Source organism: Protobothrops mucrosquamatus, unplaced genomic scaffold, assembly GCF_001527695.2.
Source record: "Protobothrops mucrosquamatus isolate PMUCROS unplaced genomic scaffold, P.Mucros_1.0 scaffold_226, whole genome shotgun sequence".
Classification (NCBI taxonomy): Eukaryota; Metazoa; Chordata; class Lepidosauria; order Squamata; family Viperidae; genus Protobothrops; species Protobothrops mucrosquamatus.
Window position 1 is genome coordinate 320,224 of NW_015386302.1, and position 21,966 is coordinate 342,189.

At 43.9% G+C, this 21,966-nt stretch overlaps 1 protein-coding gene across 1 annotated transcript in view; it reads left to right on the forward strand.

Moving 5' to 3' along the window:
• The window catches only part of OVOL2 (ovo like zinc finger 2), a 62,537-nt gene that overhangs the window by 33,265 nt on the left and 7,306 nt on the right, over positions 1–21,966 (forward strand). Inside the window, 1 exon segment of the mRNA XM_015828851.2 lies at positions 17,816–17,985. Coding sequence (XP_015684337.2) covers positions 17,816–17,985 — 170 coding nt within the window.

The following is a 21,966-nucleotide window of genomic DNA, read 5'->3' on the forward strand; positions in this document are numbered from 1 at the left end:
CTGCCTACTCGCAAAAAGACATCCTGGATGCACCCACGCTCCAGGCACTGGCATCTCATTGATTATGTCATCGTGCGGAGGAAAGACATGCAAGATGTAAGAGTAACTAAGGCCATGCCGAGTGCTGACTGTTGGACTGACCATAGACTCATCATTTCCAAGTTAAATATTCACATCAAGCCAAAGAATCGTCCACAGGAAAACAGAGTTGTGATGAAAAAGATCAACGTCAGTACACTGGAAAACCCCAACGTAGTAGCTTCATTAGTAAAAGATCTTGACAATCAACTCTCAGAGCTGCAAATACAGGAAAATGCTGAGAAGGACTGGAAATGTTTCCGGGACATCTTGCACTCTTCTGCACTTAAGGTTCTTGGACCTTCATATAGGAAGCAGCCAGACTGGTTTGACAAAAACGATGAAGAGATTAAGGCCTTGCTTGCTGAAAAACACCACCTCTACTGTGCTCATCAGAATGACCCGTCTTCAACTGCAAAGAAAAATGCTTTTACTAACACTCGCAGGATTGTACAGAGCAAGCTCCGCAAGATGCAGGACTCTTGGTTGAGTGCCAAAGCAGATGAAATCCAGAAGTTTGCTGATAGAAATGATGCCAAACGGTTCTATGAAGCTCTTAGATCCCTGTATGGACCTCAGCCCTCAGGAAGCTCCCCTTTATTGGATTCTAGTGGTGCAACTCTCATCACTGAGAGGAATCTGATTTTACAGCGTTGGGCTGAGCATTTCCACTTTGTACTGAATCGCCCATCCACCATCAATAATGAGGTGATCGACAGAATACCCCAGGTGGATATCAACTATAGCCTGGATGTCCCACCATCAGAGGCTGAAACCTCATAGGCCATCAGTCAGTGTTCCAGTGGTAAGGCACCAGGATCTGATGCAATCCCAGCGGAAGTCTATAAGGCTGGTGGTGCTGTGCTTGTTGAAAAACTCACCCAGCTGTTCCGGTCTTTCTGGAAACAAGGTTCCATCCCTCAGGAACTGAAAGACGCGTCCATCGTGCACCTCTACAAGAGGAAAGGAAATCGACAAGTCTGCGATAATTATAGAGGAATATCACTTCTCTCCGTCGCAGGCAAGATCTTTGCACGAGTGTTGCTAAATCGCCTGACTGACCATCTGGAACAGGGTCTACTACCTGAGACACAGTGTGGTTTCCGCAAAGAGCGTGGCACGGTGGACATGATCTTTGCAGCTTGACAACTCCAGGAGAAATGTCAGGAGCAGAATCGTGAACTATACACCACCTTCGTGGATCTCACCAAGGCTTTTGACACAGTTAGTCGTGAAGGATTATGGTGCATTATGTCGAAGTTTGGGTGCCCTGACAGATTTATTCTGATGGTACAGCAGTTCCATGATGGCATGGAGGCTCGTGTTCATTCCCAAGGGCGAGGTCTTCAGGGCCTGATGTCTCCAAGGGGCAGCTCCTGCAGGGGGGGCTTGCACAGCAGCAGTTGCTGGTGGTGGCATCGTTGGTGTCGATGCCAGTCCAGGCTGAACCAATGTGCTAGCCGCTATGGCTGCCGGTTCAGCAGCTTCATTCACAGCTTGGCCTGGGGCAGCCCAAGGAGTTTGAGCAGCCATATGTGCAAGAGTTTCCCAGGCTCTTTGGTTCTAGATCACCTCTTGTAACAGGTACAGGGCATGGCTCAGCATGGCATCCTTCGGGTTCTCATCAAGATGGGGCACGTCGCCTATATCCCCATGGCACCACTCCAGTCTATTGGAATCTCTGCTTCCTTGAGTGAAGGTTACCTTTGAAGGTCATTCCTCTGCATTTTCCTTTTGACCATCTGGGCCTGACAGATTCGTTGTTGAGGTCTAGCTCCTCCAGCCATTCTGCCTCACCTCAAGGGCAGCTGGGTCTGGGGGGAGAGACCTGGCCATAGCCCTGGTCTCCTACAACTCACTCTTATGACTGGACATTTAGATGCTCAGTCCCTATGGTAGACTATAGTCTCTGGGAATGACCATTAAAGCAGATCTGGCCTAATGTCAGGGCTGCCTCTGCTCAATCCCTAGGGAAAAAAAATCCTTAACTCCAGAGATTTAGAGAAAAAGTACTTTTACTATGAATGAACTCAATAAAGCAATGGTCAGGCAAGATCTGAAGAAACTTCACAAGAAGAAACAAACTAAAGCAAACCCCAGAGCCCCCCCCCCAGTAGTCAGTGTCAATAGTCTGACTAGTGAACCCAACAAAAGGATCCCGCAAGGCAATTAAGTCCCAAAAGGTAAAACATTATTGGATACACCATCTCAGAATTGAAGAAGCAAAACCAGCTCTTGTTTTCCCATGCGAAAGCTTGCTTAGTTAAACAATAGATTCCCTTGCCCAATAGTAATACTGTTCACATTGTCCAATAGTAATACTTATTTTTGTTATGGGAACAGTCCACTTCTACATCGAGCACATGCTTTAGTGAATTTGGCATTCTTGCAGGCTCTCATGGTCTTTGAACAGCTGTACATCCCCTCAGGTAGCTTTTAGGGTTTCCATCCATTCAGCTAATGACATTGAGGAGGGAGGTTCCCTTGGAAGCTCTGGTATCGGTACAAAATCTACTCCTGTAGCTATCTTGAATGGGGTGAACCCAGTGCTACTATGTACCAAGTTATTATACACTACTTCTGCAAAAGGCAGGAGCTCTGCCCAATTGGTCTGCTGATAGTTTACATAGCAACATAAATATTGCTCTATTAATGAATTAGCCTTTCACCCGCCCCATTTGTAGGATGAAATCCAGAGCTATGTTCCTGTGAGGAGCCTATTAGTTTTATAAACTCCTGCCAAAATTTTACATCTCCTGGTTGGAGATGATATGTCTCAGGACTCCATGCAGGACTTCATGCAGTTGATACACATACTGCATGAACAATTTGGCCAAACTTCAGGCTGATGGGATCTTTGGGCATGCCACAAAGTGCGCTTTCTTCGAAAACAGGTCAATCATAGTCCAAATTACTGTATTCCCAGAACTTTGGGCAACTCCACAATAAAGTCCATGATGATTTCTTCCCATGGACTGTTAGGCCACTGGCTGTAACAGTCCACGAGACTTCCCTGGCAATCATTTCATGGATGCACGTACCGGGCATCCTGTAACATAGCTCTCTATGTCCTTGTTCATTTTAGGCAGGTGTCACCCTTTGTGAGGAATGAAGAAATGGACCATCGCCTGGAAGTGGCCAGCAAATGGCCCTCGCCTACTTCACATATCCAGCTTGATGGGCTCCGGGGGAGGGGTTTTGGCAGGCAGCGGGGTGCTCTCCTCACAGCACCAAGAGGCTGAGCTGGGTGGTGCAAATCCAAAAAGAAGTGTGACGTCGCCCAGCCCCCCGCCTGCCCGGTTTCGGCCTGCAGCGGGGTGCTCTCCTCACAGCGCCAAGAGCTGAGCCGGGCGGCGTGAATCTGATGAGAAGTGCAATGCTGCCTAGCCCCCAGCCTGCCCAGTTTCAGCATGCAGCAAGGTGCAAAGCTGATGAGCTTCACACCACCCAGCTCAACCTCTCGGCACTGTGAAACTGGGCAGGCTGGGGGCTGGGTGGCATCGCACTTTTTTTTTATTTGCGCCACCCGGTTCAGCCTCTTGGCTCTGTGTGGAAAGCGCCCTGCTGCCTGCCGAAACCAGGCAGGCTGAGGGCTGGGCGGCCTCGTGCTTGTTTTTGGATTCACGCTGCCTAGCTTAGCCTCTTGGCGCTGTGAGGAGAGCACCCCACTGCCTGCCAAGACCGGGCAGGCTGGGGGCTGGGCAGCATTGCGCAGGTAACGTTGACTCTCATGCTGCTCATGGCATCCCCTCCCCCAGAGCCCACTAAGCCAGATATGTGAAGTAGGTGATGGCCATGTGCTTGCCACTTCCAGGCAATGGTGCATTTCTTCATTCCTCATGAAGGGTGACATCTCCCCAGCTGCGTTTCTTGCCTGTTTTTCTCCCTCCCTCTTCTCAAATATTTCCCCACTACTGTGTACTTAGGAAGGAAGGAAGGAAGGAAGGAAGGAAGGAAGGAAAGAAGGAGAGGTGGGGTCTGAGGGAAGTCCTGCCTTAGTCCTGACCTGCTGCCCTTTCACCATCCCCTTGCCCCCTCCTCCTGGCCTACCCTGAGGGTCTCCCTATTGCTAAGGAAGCTTTGGATACAAAGCTGGGTTTCATCCTATGGAGAGGGAATGGGCCTCCCTCTGACTTTGCCCTTGTACCCATCATGAGCAACCTGGCTAAGGAGAACAAGCATAGCAGCAGCAGCCTTGAGGAGGAGGCAAGTGCCCCCTTGGGGAAGTGGGACTGGGCTTGGTGCCGTGGGTGCTTAATGGCCAGGCTGGGCATTTGACCTCTGCTGCCCAGGGCTCCAGGCAGCCCGCACCACCATCCAGCCCCTCCCCGCTTGGCTGAGAGGAATAGTGAGGCTCCTGCAGTGGACCATGCCTTGGCACTTGCCCTGGTCCCACCCCCTTCTGCCAGAGACCATCAGATCTGTGCCATTCCTGCCCAGGCCCCCACAGGAACCCTTGACACAAACGATATAGAGCTGGCCACGCCCATCCAGTAGACCACATCCACTCCATCCACACCACCCAGTAGGCTGCACCCACCCTGGCCACACCCACCCAGCCCCCTGAGGGCAACCGCAATGCTGATGCGACCCTCAATGAAATTGAGTTTGACACCCCTGCTTTAGATGATCTTCCATTTTCTCAGAGTAAATAAGAATATCATCCAGGTAAACCAGCACTCTCTTGTACATGTGCTCATGCAGTACCTCATTAATCTGGTGCATGAACACATCAGACACTCCCTGTAATCCAAAGGACATCAGCGAGAATTGGTAGTATCCTAAGGGGTAATTAAAAGCTGGCTTCCATTCATCTCCCTCCTTAATTCTCACTTGGTAGTATTCTCTCAAGACCAGCTTGGTGAACACCTTTCCTTTGGACAGATGTCCCAGCATGTCTTTCATGAGGGGGAGGAGATACATATTTTCCATGCAAACCCCATTGATCCCTCAGAAATCAACACACAATCTCAGTGAACTATCTTTTTTTTCCTTGAAGAGTACTGGTGCTACCACCCTGGACTTTGCTGGCTGGATGATGCCACTAGCCAAATTTTAATCCACAAAGTTTCAGAGCTCTTCCATCTCCCTTGGGGTCATAGGGTACATCTTTGGTTTGGGAAATTTTGCCCAAGGCAGCAATTCAATTGCATTGTCTGAGGGGTGGTGAGGTGGGAACACATCTGATTCCCGCTCGCTAAATACTTCTGCCAAATCTTGGTACTCTTTTGGGATGCTTGGCTCTGCTTGTTTGCTCTCCACTAGCATTTTAACTGGCTCCGCTTTCATTTTCTCAACTGACAGTGCTTATTTAACTTTCATTGGGCTCTCCACCCCCGCACTTTCTCAACTTTACTCCTCAGCCGCCACTTGTTACTCCCCCAGTCAATTGACTGATTCCATTTCTTCAGCCATGACAGCACTAGTATCATGGTCTGTGCCATTTTTGGGCTACGATAAACCAAATATTCTCTTCATGACTCCCTGCCCTTAGGCTCACTAGCTCCATCAGGCAGGTTGCAGGCACACATACACACATACCCTGTGAGCGAGCCATTCACTTGCTTGAATTTTATAGGCTGTCTCAGTCTCTTAAGTCTTAGTCGCAATGTTTCCACCATTTGCAGGCTGACTAAGCAGCGAGTACACACTGAGTCTAACAGGGCGGTGAACCCCCCCCCCCTTGCTCCTGACTGGGGCACTAAAATGTCCACTTGGGCAGTCAATGGGGTGATGGCTCCACTTACTAGACCAGGCTTGCCGGGGGGTTGGACTTCCCACCCCTTTGCTGGACTGGGAGGGAGACCTTCATGATCTTCTGCACTGCCTGCATCTTCTCCTTTGTCTTTTTCAGTGTTTTCTTTGGTTTTGGTTGGCTCAGGGTATTTGGCACTGATGCGAGCTGGTGGGCTAGGCAGTTAGCAGCCCGATGGCCCTACTTCCCACATCGGAAGCAAGCTCCTGTGGGGCAGCATGGACCCTCTATAGCAGTCGAAGGAGGGGCTCCTCCCCCTCTACGTGTTGGCAGGTGCTTTTCTTGGCTTTGGCAGAGACAGCTCTCCTGCTCTGTGCGCTGCTAATACTCCAACAGGTCTAGTTCCATCATGGTAGCCAGCTGATACCATGCTTGGAGGTCATCAGGGATCCCTGGGGTAGGCATTCTGATACAGTTCCCTGTTAGCCCGTTTCGGAAGTGGTAGACCAGCAGACATTCTGTTCACTCTCTCAGCTCCCAAGCAGACTGCAGAACTCCTGAATGTACTCAGCCACTGATTGATTCACCTGCCTTATGGAATGGATTTCAGACTCTGCCTGGCGGATATGTGTGGGGTCCCTGAATCTGGCTCAAAGCTTCTCCAGGAAAGCATTGACATTTCCCAGTTCCGGAGCCCCTCATCATGGATTGCCACCACCCACTCAGCGGCCTCCCCTTTCAGATTTGCAATGATGGCATTCACATTGGCCCCTTTGTCAGGGAATGTTGCTCCGTACCACTCCAGGTAGTTCCACACCTGGTTCAGGAGGTAGGTGAGCTTTTCTGGCCGACCGTCAAATGTGACTCTCAAAGGTCGTCATGGACTAGCATATAACCTGGCGGCACCCCACAACCTGTGGGGTGGTATGAGCTGGGGCTCCTGCTGCTGCAGGAACCAGCAGGGGTTGTCCAGCAGCCACTGGGGGGAGGGCAGCCGCCCCCTGGTGCCCTGCCACTCCCTGCCACACCTGCCCCAGCATCATTGGTTGGAGCAGAGGTGCTTGACGTCTGGCCTGTTCCAAACCCTATTTCCCAGGTTGGTGACTTCACTGGAGCTGCTCCCTGCATCTCCATCCAGCTAAATTTCTCTCGCAGCTCTGCACCAAAGGTCTGTGGGCCATGGTCAGGGGCTTCCACTCTGCTAGTTCTTCCCACTCTGCAGACCTCTTGACCTTCCACTTGCTCCCCTGAGTTACTGCAATTCTTGGCAGGATCGGGGAATTCCATCTCAGCAGTTTTCCCCACACTGCCCATCCATTGGACTTCAGGCTAGTGTAGAGGGACCTGCTACGACTCCCTCTTCTTGCGGTAGTGGCTGCTCTGATTTCTTAGCCCTCACCTTGGACTGCATCACCACCAGCTGTATTCTGGAGTCTGCTTGGATTGTTGCCAGTGATTCCTGGGGAAGGACCACTCCAGTTTTGGTGCAGCATTGACCTTCTCAGTTCCTGACATCACTGTGCTACAGCTCTGTTGGAGGTATCCGAGCAGGTTGCATTCATAATGTGGAGAGCTGGTTTAATGTCAATGGTCCAACTAGCAAACCCAACAAAATGATCCTGCAAGGCAATTAGGTCTCAAAAGGTAAAACTTTATTGGATACACCATCTCGGAACTGGTTTTCCCGCGTGAAAGCTTGCTTAATTAAACACTAGATTCCCTTGCCCCTACCCACCGGGTATTCACATTGTCCAATAGTAATACTTCTTTTTGTTATGGGAACAGTCCACTTCTCCATTGAGCACCTGCATTACTGACCTTGCTGTTCTTGCAGGCTCTCACAATCCATGAACGGCTTCTTGGAATTCTGTTTCCTCACTTTGCTTTCTACCCCTCCCCCCTTTTCTATGGCAAGTTGATTAGCAATAGAAGCTAGCAGGCATCATAGTGATTCAATCTTGACAGCCAGGCAACCCGAGTTCACTCATCGGCCAGAAAGATGTTTTGGAGAAGTCTCTGGTCCAGGTGCACTGTTCCTCCTTTGTACATTCCGAAGGCTGGACAATTGGCCTTAAAAAATATTAAACAACCTAAGTTGGCCTCCCTGAGACCAGGCCTCCCCATCGCTTTTCAGAAATTTCATTTCCACTTCCTGCATGTTTCCCCACAAATACCCACAGCTCCTCCCCCCCATCGTTTCCATGGCAGCTGGCAGCAAGCTGGAAAGTAAGCAAAAATGCAGGCTGACAGGTTGTTTTGTTTTACCAATGTACAGATTTGTGCATGTTTCACTGCATTGTATTGCATATATCACATTGCTTACTTTGTGTCTGGATGTTATCTTTGAGGTGGACAAGATGCTGCTTTAGTGTATTCTTGGGTTTAAAGTTTCATGTACAGTTTATGTACATGTACATAAATTACATAAAGTGCATGTACATGCTCAGAATTTTCAACCAGCACAACATATATATACTTTATGTACATGTATGTTGTGTTGGTTGAAAATTCTGAGCTTCTCAGATGTTCCTGCAACACATGGAATGACAACATTGCTATGTTTGTTGTTCTCTTCTTTGTCTGAAAGGTAGGAGCTTCTGCTTGATTTTTTTCTACATTTGATGAAGGTCCAATTAGGATAACCACTAGTTCTAAGGGATTCCTTGACATGTTTTAGTTCTTTTTCCCCCTCTTTACTTGTAGGCAAACTTTCAATTGGTGGTATAGGGTTCTGATCACTCCCATTTTGTGATCCAGTAGGTGGTGAGAATCAAAATGTAAGTACTGATCTGTGTGTCGGGGGGGGGGGTGGTTCTGTAAACTTGAATGTTAAGACTTCTGTCTTTCTTATTGTGCACTGCACAGTCCAGAAAAACCAGACTGTTTTCTTTAACATCTTCACATGTGAACTTAATGCATTTGTCCACAGGATTGATGCATTTGGTGAAGGCTTCCACTTCTGTGTTTTAATCTTGACCCAAGTATCATCCACACACATATATTAGTGTGATGACTCCCCCAAACACTTCCTCAGATACCTCTCCAGATGTCAGTTTGGAGGAGTATGAATCAGTTCCAGGCATGTCTGGAGGGAAGTTGGTCAATAGCTCCAAGCAGCCATCTGAGAGGAATTTGGCTGAAGCACAGCTGCAGCAGGACAGCCCTAAGTCTTCAGGTGGGAAAGGCATGCAGTTGCAGTCAGTCAGTGATGAGGAAGAGGAACTGCCTTCTGTACCTGATCCAAGAGCAGGTAGGGCAGAGAAAAGGAGGAGCAGAGAAGATCAGCCAGATTACTTGCAAAGAGAAAACCTTGCCCTTCTTGATGGGCTGCACCAAAAGCTGACTATGTAGCACAGCAGACAGAGGGAAGCAATCCTGGGAACAATGTGTTTGTTTTTTTGCTGTGTCTTCTTGCCTTGAACTTTGGATTGTGTCTCTTTAGCTGTTGCTGTAAGGTCCTGCCTCAGCTAATCCTCCCAAGAAAACAGAACTCTTGTTTCAACAGGAACTTTTATTGAGAGATAGTGAAAGCAGAAAGGCAAGGCAAGATTTGAATAATTCCCATGTGAAACATTACATTAAACTTCTTTATTCAAAACCCCTCCCCAAGTGCCCAACTGCCCAGTCCAAATCCAGCCAATCCACAGGTGTGAAGTTGTTATGGGAACAGGAAGTTGAAGGAGTGAAAAAGCGCTGTTCCCAGGCATTGCATCCTCTTCGCAGAGGAGCAGAAATAAGGCAGATGGCCCCAGGCACATTCCTTCCCCCTTTCACACCCAAAGAGATACATCAAAGGTTAAGAGAACAAAGCAAAGGAACTACATCCCAGAGCCCACAATCTCCCCCTCCCAACAGAGATAAAGCCTCCCCCCTCCTGACGGAATGGCAGTGCCCCAAGAATGATTTAAAGGGCCTGACATGCCGCCCCCCCCTTAAAAGAAGGAGAAGTCCACCTGGAGAAACAGAAAAAAATAAAATGGGGAGAGAAAGAGAATGCATAGATTAATCATGTTTATTTGGATAAACATGATTAATCTAAGGGCATGAAAACCTAAGGGCTCTAACATGTTTCTTGTGAACCCATTCATTTTGGGTGCTGGGAGGTTTTTCCAAGCCACTAAATACATGGTGTTTGCGTGAGTTTTAGATTTCCTTAATTTCAAAGGGGAAATGGGTTGCAGTGCTGAGGGGGGGCTGTCACTGGCCATAAAGGCAAGGTTACTTCAGGCTTTAGCAAACTGCAATGGAATACAGGATGGATTTACCTTAGGGCTTTAGGGAGTTCCAACTCCACTGTGAGTAGGTTTATAATGTGTTTGATTGAGAAAGGTCCCACAATTTTTGGAGAGTTGTAAGGATTGCAGGAACCTAGTAGACAGGTATACTTTGTCTCCAATGTGGAATGGTTTAGGTTCCATTCTCTTTTTATCTGCCTGAGCCTTATAAGCTGCTCTAGCCTGATCTAGAGCTTTTCTGACAACTGGCCACATATTCTGCAGTTGATTCATCCATTCCTTGAGGGAAGGGATTGTGGGTTTGTTAGCTGGCAGTTTGGGCATTAGGCTGAATTCTTGTCCTGTGGCCACTTGAAAATGGGTGAACCCAGTGCTGGAGTGAACAGTGTTATTATACAACACTTCAGTAAATGGTAGGAGGTCAGTCCAATTGTCCTGCTGGTAATTGATGAAGCATCTTAGGAACTGTTCTAGTACTAAGTTCATTCGTTCTGTCCCCCAATTTATTTGAGGATGATGACTAGAACTCAGGCTCTGGTCCATTCCCAGGAGGTCCAAAAATGCCCTCCAGAACTTAGAAGTAAATTGGATCCCCCGTCCAAAATTATGTGAAGTGGGGCCCCACATAGGCAGTAGACATGATGGGGGGACAACTTTGCTAGAGTCTTTTCTGTTGGGATCTTTTGACAAGGGATGAAATGGACTTGCTTTGAAAGTAGACCTGTCACTACTCAAATAACAGTGTTTTCCATGCTTTCTGGCAATTCTACAATAAAGTCCATAGTAATCTCTCTCCAAGGTGCTGAAGGGTTTGCGACCGGCTGCGGTAAGCCAGGCATTTTCTCCTGCCTCTGTTTTGCTGCTGCACATGTAGGGCAGCTGGCCACATAACCCTCGATGTCCTTTTTGATAGAATGCCACCAAAATTGTCTTTTTAATAGGTGTAGGGTCTTTAGAAACCTAAAGTGCCCTGCCATCTTTGAGTCATGACAAGTTTGGATAGTCTTTAGTCTCTGGCTAGCTGGGACATATAATTTCCCTCCTATCCATGCCAGCCCCTTGTGCATGGAGCAGAGGTTTTTATAACGAAGAAACCATTCATCTTTTTCCAGGGCTTGCTTGAAGGCCAAGGTGATAGTGTTGTCTAATGGTGGGGTGCCTTTGTGATTACTGGAGCTGCTAATTGCTGTGGTGGGAGTAGAGGCTTAACTAGTTTGGCCTTTACACTGTTGTACTATGGTAGCCTGGATTGGGCATCTGCCAGAAATTTTTTACCCCCTGGTAAATAGTGGAGGGTAAAATTGAAGCACTGGAAGTGTTGGGCCCACTTTGCATGTTTGGGGGACAGTTTCTTCAGGGTTTTCAGCGCTTCTAGGTTTTTGTGGTCAATCCAGACCTGGAAAGGGATTTTCCTCCCTTCTAAAAAAATGCCTCCAAGTGAGGAAGGCCCATCTCACTCTGTAGGCTTCCTTCTCCCACACTGCCCAGCATTGTTTGGTCTCAGTCATAGAATCAAGATCATGTGAAGTATTAGTACCTATTTATAAAACCCTAGTGAGACTACACCTGGAATACTGCAACCAATTTTGATCATCATACTACAAAAAAGATGTTGAGACTTTGGAAAGAGTACAGAGAAGAGCAACTAGGATGATCAGAAGACTGGAGACTAAAACATATGAAGAACGGCTGCAGGACTTGGGTTTGGCTAGTCTGAAGAAAAGAAGAAATAGGGGTGACATGATAGCAGTATTCCAGTATTTGAGGGGCTGCCACAAAGAAGAAGGGGTCAAATTATTCTCCAAAGCACCAGAGGGCAGGATAAGAAATAATGTTTGGAAACTGATCAAAGAGAGAAGCAACTTGGAATTAAGGAGAAACTTTCTAATAGCGAGGACAATTAACCAGTGGAACAGCTTGCCTTCAGACATTGTAGGCCAGATATGTAAACACAAGACCCATGGGCCAAAAATACCCTGTCATATGATTGGATGTGGCCTGGACACCTGTCCTGGAAATGACAAAGGTCCAGCCACCTTGGTGCCGGCTCGGCCCGGGCGAGCACTCGCCCTGGGCACGTGCATAGGAGGAGGCAAGCGCACGTGGGCTGGTGGAGCCCAGCAACAGTTGCAGCTCATTGGACCCTTGATCGCTCATTGGCCTGCAGTGATGGCCAGGGACGTCCAATAAGCTGCGCTTGGCCCCTGCAGTGCATTCTCACACCTCAGGACCAAGCAGTCAGGCTACTCTGCCACTTAGCAGCAGCAGCAGCAGCAACAGGAGCTCCGACACCCCTCTGCCCTCCTCTAGCCCGGGAAGGTCGTGAGCCTAGAGGTGAAGTTGACATCGTAGCCTGCCGGGCATATGGTAAGCCGTGCTCGGCCCATCCCACCTGTAATGCACTGTACACATGGGGCCTGCAGCCAAGCCATCCCTGCCACATGCCACCTCTGGCAACAACCTTGTTGCCCCTCTGCTCTCCTCTACCCCAGGAAGGCCGCCAAACCGGAGAAGCTGCCATCGTAGCCCACTGGGCATCCCGTTAGCTGTGCTTGGCCCGTCCTGCCTGTAGCGCATTTGTGCACATGGGGCCTGCTGCCCCATGGCGGCACTGGCAGCAGCCTCAAGGAAGAGGTAAGCATGGCTGCACACCTCTTTGGGGAAGCGGAGCTGGGCTGGGGTGCAGGGTGCAGGGCTCAAGGCAGCTGCGCCACCATCTGAGGGTCCTTCGCGTGGCCTGAGAAGGATAACGAGGGTCCCTCTGGTAGTCAAGGCTTTGGCATTCACCACTGGGCAAGGGAAAGTCTCAGCTGCTCCCTGCTCTGGAGACAGTGAGCCTCACCAAATGGCCAGTCTGGCACAGCCCAGGAGCCGGCAACATCAGCCTTCTGGCCCTTAACCCCGCACGTGTTGTCAGCTAGGAAGCAAGGGGAGGATATGTAGGCAGGAGAGACTGAGGGACTCCTGTTCCTTTGGGTGCTCCAAGACCATCTCATTCTGGGGAAGTATCCCCACAAACTGAAAACCCAGCAAACATACAATATTTGAGCCCCATCTCTCTCAATCTTTGTAACTTTAAGATGGCTGGACTTCAATTCCCAGAATTCCCCACTACCAAGATCTGGACTAAAAATACAAAGGGGAAGTCCTTGCTCCATGGTCTAGTGCCACAAAGCCCAAAACCCTTCATTGGCACACCACACATGTTAAACAACTGGCACTCAACACCTGATGGGCATCCTTCCCCATGAGCCCCATCTCTTTGCCCCCTGGGTCCCCAAACCTCATTATGCTCTGAGGCTTTGTGGGAAATGCGTGGAAGTCGATGAAGGGGTGCTTTGGGTCTCCCCCAAAGGACAGACCAACAGACCCTGAGAGATCTAACCAGCATTGCTTGCGAAAGCTAAATTTTGGATGGATATTTCAGGGATTTTGAGCTCTATTTCTGGGCTTCATGGAGATAGGAGAGTTGTTGGAAAAAGATGGAGCAAGTGGTTCCTTGTTTCCTATTTGGGAAAGCTGGATATGTCTTGATTCCCCCCCCCTGCAATCAGAGACTGGAAGGCAGCCCTGAAAATATCAGAATCTGATCAGAAATGGAGGTAGCTTAACTAGAGAGGCCGAGTAGTCCTTGTGGCTGCTAGATCAGCTTTGGATTGCTTTTTTTTTTCCTCCATCCATACAGGCTCTCTCTTGTATAAAATATATCATTTCAATTGTATCAAAGAGGGCTGCAGTCGCTTTCTCTCCATAGATGCTGTGATGTTGCTAAAGCTGCTCAAAACACCTGGACTCGCAGCATCCTACTGAGCCACCAGAGTGGATACCTAGCATGTTCACAACTGCTTGCCTCACACAGCACCTGGGACTTTGAGCTTTCTGTCCAGTCTCATCCATATATACATCTGCAGGGAAGAAGACCTGCGTGCCGATATTTAAACCCCAAAAAATGGCCAAACGGAAAGTGGACTTTGAAAAAAGATGCTTTCAAAAGAGGTGGGAGGCAGAGTACCTGTTTGTTGACATTGAAGATAAGGCTGTTTGCCTTGTTTGTGGAGCTACTGTGGCTGTATTTAAAGAATATAACTTGAGATGGCACTATGAGACGAAACATCAGGATAAGTACAAAAACGTGAACATGGAGCAGAAGGCACAGAAGGTAGAAGACTTGAAAAAGAGCCTAATGTCACCGCAGCATATGTTCACAAAAGCAAAATCACAAAGCAAAGCTGCTGTGAAAGTTAGTTTTATAGTGGCAGAAGAGATAGCTAAATCAGCCCGGCCATTTACAGAGGGGGAGTTTTTGAAGTGCTGCATGATTTAAGTGTGTGAAGTCTTGTGTCCAGACCAAAAGCAAGCTTTTTTGAATGTAAGCCTAAGCAGAAATACTGTTGTTGATTGGATATGTGAGCTTGCCACTGATTTACAAGGACAATTGGTTGAAAAGGGAAAAGAATTTATTGCTTATTCTCTTGCTGTGGATGAGAGCACTGACGTCTCTGACATAGCACAGCTGACAATCTTCATCCGTGGAGTGGACTCAAGTTTAAGCATTACGGAGGAACTTCTGGATATAAAATCAATGCATGGCACTACCACTGGAAAGGACATGTTTGAAGCAGTATCCAAAAATATAAATGATATGAAACTGCCCTGGGACAAACTTATAGGATTCACAACAGATGGAGCACCTTCAATGTGCGGGGAAAAGAGTGGATTAGTAGGAAGGATGCGAGAAAAAATGAAGAGCGAGAATTTTCATGTTATGTATTCAGCTGTATGTATAAAACCCAATTTCAAGACTATTTTAAGTACAAAAATGAAACAATTTCATTCATCACATTAGGAATAAATCCAATGTTTTCTTGTACCAAAATAAATATTTGTGGTTATATTTAAAATATTTTCTCTTTATTTCCAAATTTACTACATTATGCATAACACCCAAGCGATAGGAGCAGATGAAAGAAGGAAGAATGTTGTGGGTTCACAATGCTTAGTAAAACTCAAGGACAGAATGAGGGGTCTGTGGGGAAAAAAAATCTTTTTTCAAATAATATTTTATTAATTTTCTAATTTTACAATTAAGTATTTAAAAAGCAACATGGTGACTGGGTTAACCAATAGTTCAATAACATATATAAATCTTTAATATAAATATCAAGTTACAATATCAGATATTTCCTCTCTTTTCCCCTTAATATCTACTATCTCATATTAGGCTAATTATTATCAACTAAGAAAAAACATCTTTGTTACATTTATCAATAATTTTTAGCTTATACATATCTTAATTGTGTTTGCATTCAATCCTTATATACAATCAATGTCCTGTTATTGCTTTTTTCCCAAGCTTTAATTTCCCATCAATATTCAAATTAACATTTGGTATTTATAATTTCCAAGCTTTAGGTAACCAAGTTTCCCTTATCTCAACTTCTTCCTTTTTCCCTTTTCATAACAAAATCTAATATTCTAAATACACATCTTATCTATTTGAATATAGTCTTATTCTTTTTCTAAAAGTTATCTCTTTTCCACCATATTAAACCATCTAATTAATAATACAGTATCCCCTGTAATAAATCAAAACCATTATATGTATTGTCTGGGTTAACCAATAAATCAGTAATATACATAATTTTTTTTAGTTTAGGTCTAATTTTTAAAAGCTCAAATACTCCCTCTCTTTTTCTGGTAATATCTATCATCTCATATTGGGCAAACAGAATTCTTATTTTCAACTGATTTCCCAATATTTTATATTAAGTGACCAAAATTTCCCTTATCTCAACTTCTCCCTTTCCCCCTTTTCATACCAAAGTCTATTAGTCTTGTTATACATCTTACGTATTCAGTTATAATATTACTTGAACATTCATAGTTCAAACAGGCCAGATATGCCACCCAGAAGTTCCTTCTTTGCAGCTGAGTTTTTCATAGGTAGTAACTGTCAGGTTCAAGGAATTTTTTTTCTGGAGTCTGGGCTTCAAGCCAAGTCTCTTTTAGGCAATAATAAATTGTAATACCATACTTCGCCACAAGATGTCACCGACGCCGTTTAAAGCTTTTTAAGTCCAAAGTTTTTATGATAGTTTTTCAAGTCTTATTTCTTTTTTTAAATAAAAGCAAACATCTCCAGTAAGAGTAGGAACACTTTTAGTCCCCAAGTTTCAAAAGCATACACATCCAATTAGATTAAAATTGTTCTTATAGTTACTCTGTTTCCCCTGGGTAGTTAGTTGCCACTTTTCTTAGAGGGTGGGGTAGAAATTCCCTCTCCTCTCTCCTCACAGGGGGGAAAATACTTTGGGCAGCTTTTACAGGAAAAAATACTTAAAGTCTTAAAGAGAGGATCAGATCTCACCCAGTTTCATCTGCGTTGCTTTAAAGGTGCTTGGTGGTGATTTTGACTTCGGCTGTCAGCAGCTTAGTGATGAGCCATATTGCTATGGCCAGTCTTTCCCCCACTAGTTTGGAGGGCTTCCCTGAATCAAATGGAAGGGCCGCTGCCCTCCCATGATCAACCAGGGGTCCTCTCCTTGCTCATTGCCCCTACAGGCAACTTTCGATCCTTTCCACGGTCCCCAAGTGGGACGAATTCGAACGCGAAAGATGAAGCTCATGTTCCAGCGTCCGTGATGCCACGATGGCAAACCGGAAGTCTGGGGAAAAAATTCTTCTGAAGGATTCCATGACTGAAAAAGTTTGGAAACTGCTCGTCTAAACTATCTCAATAATGCTGAAAATGGTGAGAGATTTCTTGGAGGAATGATGAGTATCCGCAATAGTGAAGTGCATCCTTTTCTGAAAAAGACTGGGAAATAGGGAAAGCAGGGGTTCAACAAAGAGCTTTGGGAATCTGATCTGGTGATGTCAGGACCTACAGTAGAGATATTGGCAGAATCTTTCTCCAAGGCCCGACTCTCCAGCCTACAGTCTACAGGAATGTCTGCCATTGATTTGGAAAGCAAATGACAGAGAAGCTAATGAATATGAGACTGCTTGGAACAGCAGCTTGGAAATACTGTTCAATTTGGTAATAGGGTATTATACCTATATCACTTAATTTTTGCAGTAGTGCTTATTAGTACCTGCTCTTTTTATTTGGAAGTTTAAGGGTTAATTAAATGCTGAAACAATTGCTCTGATAGTCTAACCTTTTTCCTTGACTCCAAGCCATTTACAGTTTATATAGAAACTCTGACCATTGACTGAATCTGACAGCTGAATTGTATCTTGACTATGTTGTGCTTTTAAGTGTGGCTCATGCTCTGGAACAAGACAATATCACAGATTTAAAGAGAAAACAGATCAGTTTTATTATGCTTTCAGATAGACACAAAGCAAGTTATAAATTAGCTGGGCTATCAGTGTATCTGTTATCTGTATTGACTTCCTTTGTTTCTTGGTTTCCATCCAAGAGTGGTTTTAAATTTTAAATCCCTAAATGACTTGACCAAATGTACCATCTCCACTCCTGTGTCCTTTGTGATTATCTCAAGCCATTTCACCAGAGTCTTGAAGATCAATACTAAAATAAATATTACAAGGGGTGGACTGAGAATTTCCAAGTGATTTTAAACTTGTTTAAATGTTAAATATTCTAGAAACAGTCACTGTATATTTATTCAAACAAGCAGTTGATAGCCTAGGATTAAACTGGAATAATTAACACAAATTGTAACTTATTCAATGTCTTTGGGATTGCACAAATAAGAAATTCAGTTAAATGTAAACAATTCAAAATTATTTTTATCCAGAAAAAGACTATATAATTTTATGAATCTTGTAATTTCAATTCTAGGAGGGGTAAAATGTGTACTCCTGAACTATCGTAGTGAAGACAGCTGTAGTTTGGAGAGTTGTAGCAGCAGGGATGCAGAGACTACCAATAACTCTGTCTCTGAGTCCATAGAAGAAAAAAAGCTACTGGACTTGACATTGACTCATCATACAATCAGATCTAAAATCAAGGTACAGATATTTTTGATTTGTAATTGGGAATATTTCTTCTACAGTATATTGCTCAGATCTGATTTGGCATAGCAGGGTTACTTCAATGATTTTGTTGAAGAGGTGTTGATTGTTGTTATTTCCTGAATAGAATTATTTGTGATACCACCACTGTATGGGCCTCATGTAGTGCTCCAAGAAATTTTCTGCAACTTGCAACAATAGATTTAAACAATTTTGGGTCAAATTTACTATAGACAAGTAAGCTATGACTCTGTGAAATATATTATTCAAAAACAATATAAATGATTTTAGTAGATAATGCCTGAACAGGTTTTTGAGCATTAGGTTTTATAAAAAACAGACAACTTAATAAAATAAAATATTTCATTTGAATAATCATTGGAAGATTATCCATTATCCAGTATTTCTATGCCAAACTTCAAACATGCTTCATCAGTATTGGTTCATGCAAAATATCCCTCATACCTGCTTCATAAAATAACATGTTCCCCCTAGTTCTGATAGAGAAGTGAATTAGCTGCATTGCTTTATTTGTCTCATTTCTGAGGTCTTCTCTAGAAGATCTATAGTAACTGGAAGAATAGGTGATGCAGAACAATTTGATAATGAAAATCACATCCTCTCCCCAACTTAATGAATTGTTGCAACACCTCACTGAAACAAATCTGGTTATCTCTGTGATGATTGATTTCAGTATTGTCATTCAAAGAATAGTTATATTCTATATACAGTGACCATACAACTTATCATAAAGGACAACCTTTATTTCAGAAAGCTGACTTTATTTATTTTTAAAAAATTCTGTCCTTTATTTAATATTTACTGTACAGATGGTACCACTTAATGCGCAGTCTTCACATTCATGTGGAAAATATGGAGTTGACTTGTGTTTTTAAGATAAATGTACATATGCTGTTCGATCTTAAATATTTTTATTAGAATATGCATTTTTGTAAATTTTCTTGATTTTGCTCTTAATTTTTTTGTAAAACACGGTTATAACATACACTTTTTTATCCATCTGAATCTCTTTCAGATTTGTCATTTAATTTTTCCAATAAAATATAGTCACCATAGTTATATAGCACAACAAATTTCCAGTTTAAATTCCTGAGGGTTTTGCTGAAGAGAAAGAGAATCAAAAGTTGGAGATGTGGGTAGAGTGACAGGTCTCAAAGAAATATGAAATCCCAGCCCAAGGAAATTCTCAAAATTTTATAGTGATAGACAATACTATCTGTTGCCGCAGAAGGAATATATTAATATTCTACATATACTTCATACAGCTTATATTCTACTTATACTTTATACAGCTTAGATCACTATGTGTCAAAGCTCTAAACTTCTTAGAATGCAATGCTATCTCTTCTTCTTCTTCTTCTTCTTCTTCTTCTTCTTCTTCTTCTTCTTCTTCTTCTTCTTCTTCTTCTTCTTCTTCTTCTTCTTCTTCTTCTTCTTCTTCTTCTTCTTCTTCTTCTTCTTCTTCTTCTTCTTCTTCTTCCAAATGATTCTATCATCCAAATTTTAGCAGAGAACTCTTATTCTCTTGTTTTTCTAGCCTTCCATCTGTCTAAACTCAAAAACTAAGTATTCTTCCAATTTCTTTCCACTTGACTTTTTGTTAGTAATTTAGAACAGCCATAATCCGAAGGTCAAATTGTATTAATTATCTGAAAAATAAGATAAAAAATGAAAGAGAGAAAAAGGGAGGGAGTTGAAATTATTTAGGGATGAGCTGTTAAAGGCTACACTGAGTATGATATGAACACCAGTACTGTATGTTCACTTAAAGTCTCCAGTTTAGAAAATCCAGCTTGCATAGATATGAGCATGCTTGAAATAAAACTGGGATAAGATTGCACTTGTGACATGCCAGCCAAAATGTGTCAAAGCCTCTTTGCAAATGCACTGCTTCATCATCTATATCAGCACTTTCCCAGTGCCTTACCTCTCCTCCATATCAGGTCCCTCCTCAGGGTGCATTTCTTCCCTAATATTTCTGCAATCCTTACATGCAATCACTTGCACTATGACTTCCTCTTGTCTGCAATTGCATGGGTGTTTGCCACATCCATGGAAGCCAAAATCTTATACTACAACTTGAGAGATCAATTTCCAATTTAGTTGGTTTCCCTTCCTTTGCTGTGTTTACTATTTACATGCCTCTATGCAGAATTTTGCAACATTTTAGCAGTAGCTATGAAGGAATTCATCTGGATGCCTGTATATTTTTGAAAGTATATGATAGATTTATGGCATATTAGTGTATAAAATTCATTATGCTAGAACATGCCCAATTCTTTCAACAAATTCTGATCCATATAGCATCTGGTGTTATTAATAAATATGTTTCTTCTAATTTATTCAGTATCTATGATCTTTATTTGACTGAGCAATTATAATAATATATGCTTCATTAGAAGAAGCTGGTAAAATACCGGATCATATAGTTTATTCAACATTAAAGAATTATTTTACATTTGAATTTGTTGCTGTCAGTATTTTTATTTTTATTACCATCATTTCATCAACATCATTAAAATTGTATTATTTTGCTTTATTTTTCTTTTTTCTGGTATTTAGTAAAACACAGTAACTAAACTTTGCTTTTTTGTTTTGCTTTTGTTTTATCAACTGTGATTTAAACACTGAGCAGTTGACCTTTGCTGATCTCAAGAAAATGAGCAAGGTTACACCTCCTTGGATGGAGGATAGCTGAAAATTTCATCGTTGAGTGTTGTAAAAAAAATATCTTTTGGAAGAATAGAATAGAGCTGGAAGGGACCTTGGAGGTCCTCTAGTCCAGCCCCCTGCTCGAGCAAGAGAACCTATACCTTTTCACACAAGTGACTGTCTAGTCTCTTCTTTAAAATCTCCAGTGATGGAGCTCCCACGATTTCTGAAGGCAAGCTGTTCCACTGGTTAATTGTCCTCACTGTCAGGAAGTTTCTCCTTAATTCCAGGTTGCTTCTCTCTTTGATCAATTTCCAACCATTGTTTCTTGTCTTGCCCTCTGGTGCTTTGGAAATAGTTTGACCCCTTCTTCTTTGTGGCAGCCCCTCAAATACTGGAATATTGCTATCATGTCACCCCTATTTCTTCTTTTCTTTAGACTAGCCAAACCCAAGTCCTGCAGCCATTTTTCATATGTTTTAGTCTCCAGGCCTTGGATCATTTTAGTTGCTCTTCTCTGAACTTTTTCCAAGGTCTCAACATCTTTTTTGTAGTATGGTGACCAAAATTGGTCGCAGTATTCCAGGCATGGTCTCACTAGGGTTTTACAAAGCGGTACTAATACTTTGCGTGATCTTGATTCTATGCCTCTGTTTATACAACCCAGGATTGTATTAGCTTTTTTGGCGGGCTGCTGCACACTGCTGGCTCATAGTCAAATGATTGTCCACTAGGACTCCAAGGTCCCTCTCACAGTTACTGTTTTTGAGCCAGGTCTTGCCTAATCTGTACTTGTACCTTTAGTTTTTCCTGCCTAAATGTAAAACTTTGCTTTTCTCATTTAAACTTTGCTTAAAACTCATTTTGTTGGATAGGGCCTATTGTTCAAGTTTGTCAATATCTTTTTGGATCCTGAGCTTGTCTTCTGGGGTATTGGCTATTCCTGCCAGTTTGGTGTCATCTGCAAATTTGATGAGTTCCCCTTCTATTCCTTCATCTAAGTCATTAATGAAGATATTGAAGAGTACTGGGCCTAAGACAGAGCCTTGTGGTATCCCACTGCTTACTTCTCTCCATGTGGATGTAGTACCATTGAGGACTACTCACCGAGGACAATTTGTCAGCCAGCTACAGATCCATCTGACGGTGGTGTTGTCTATCGCACCTTTTTCTAGCTTACCAAGAAGCAGGTTGTGGTCTACTTTGTCAAATGCCTTGCTGAAGTCTAAGTATACTATGTCCACAGCATTTCGCTGGACTAGAAGATCTCCAAGGTCCCCTCCAGCTCTATTCTATTCTATTCTA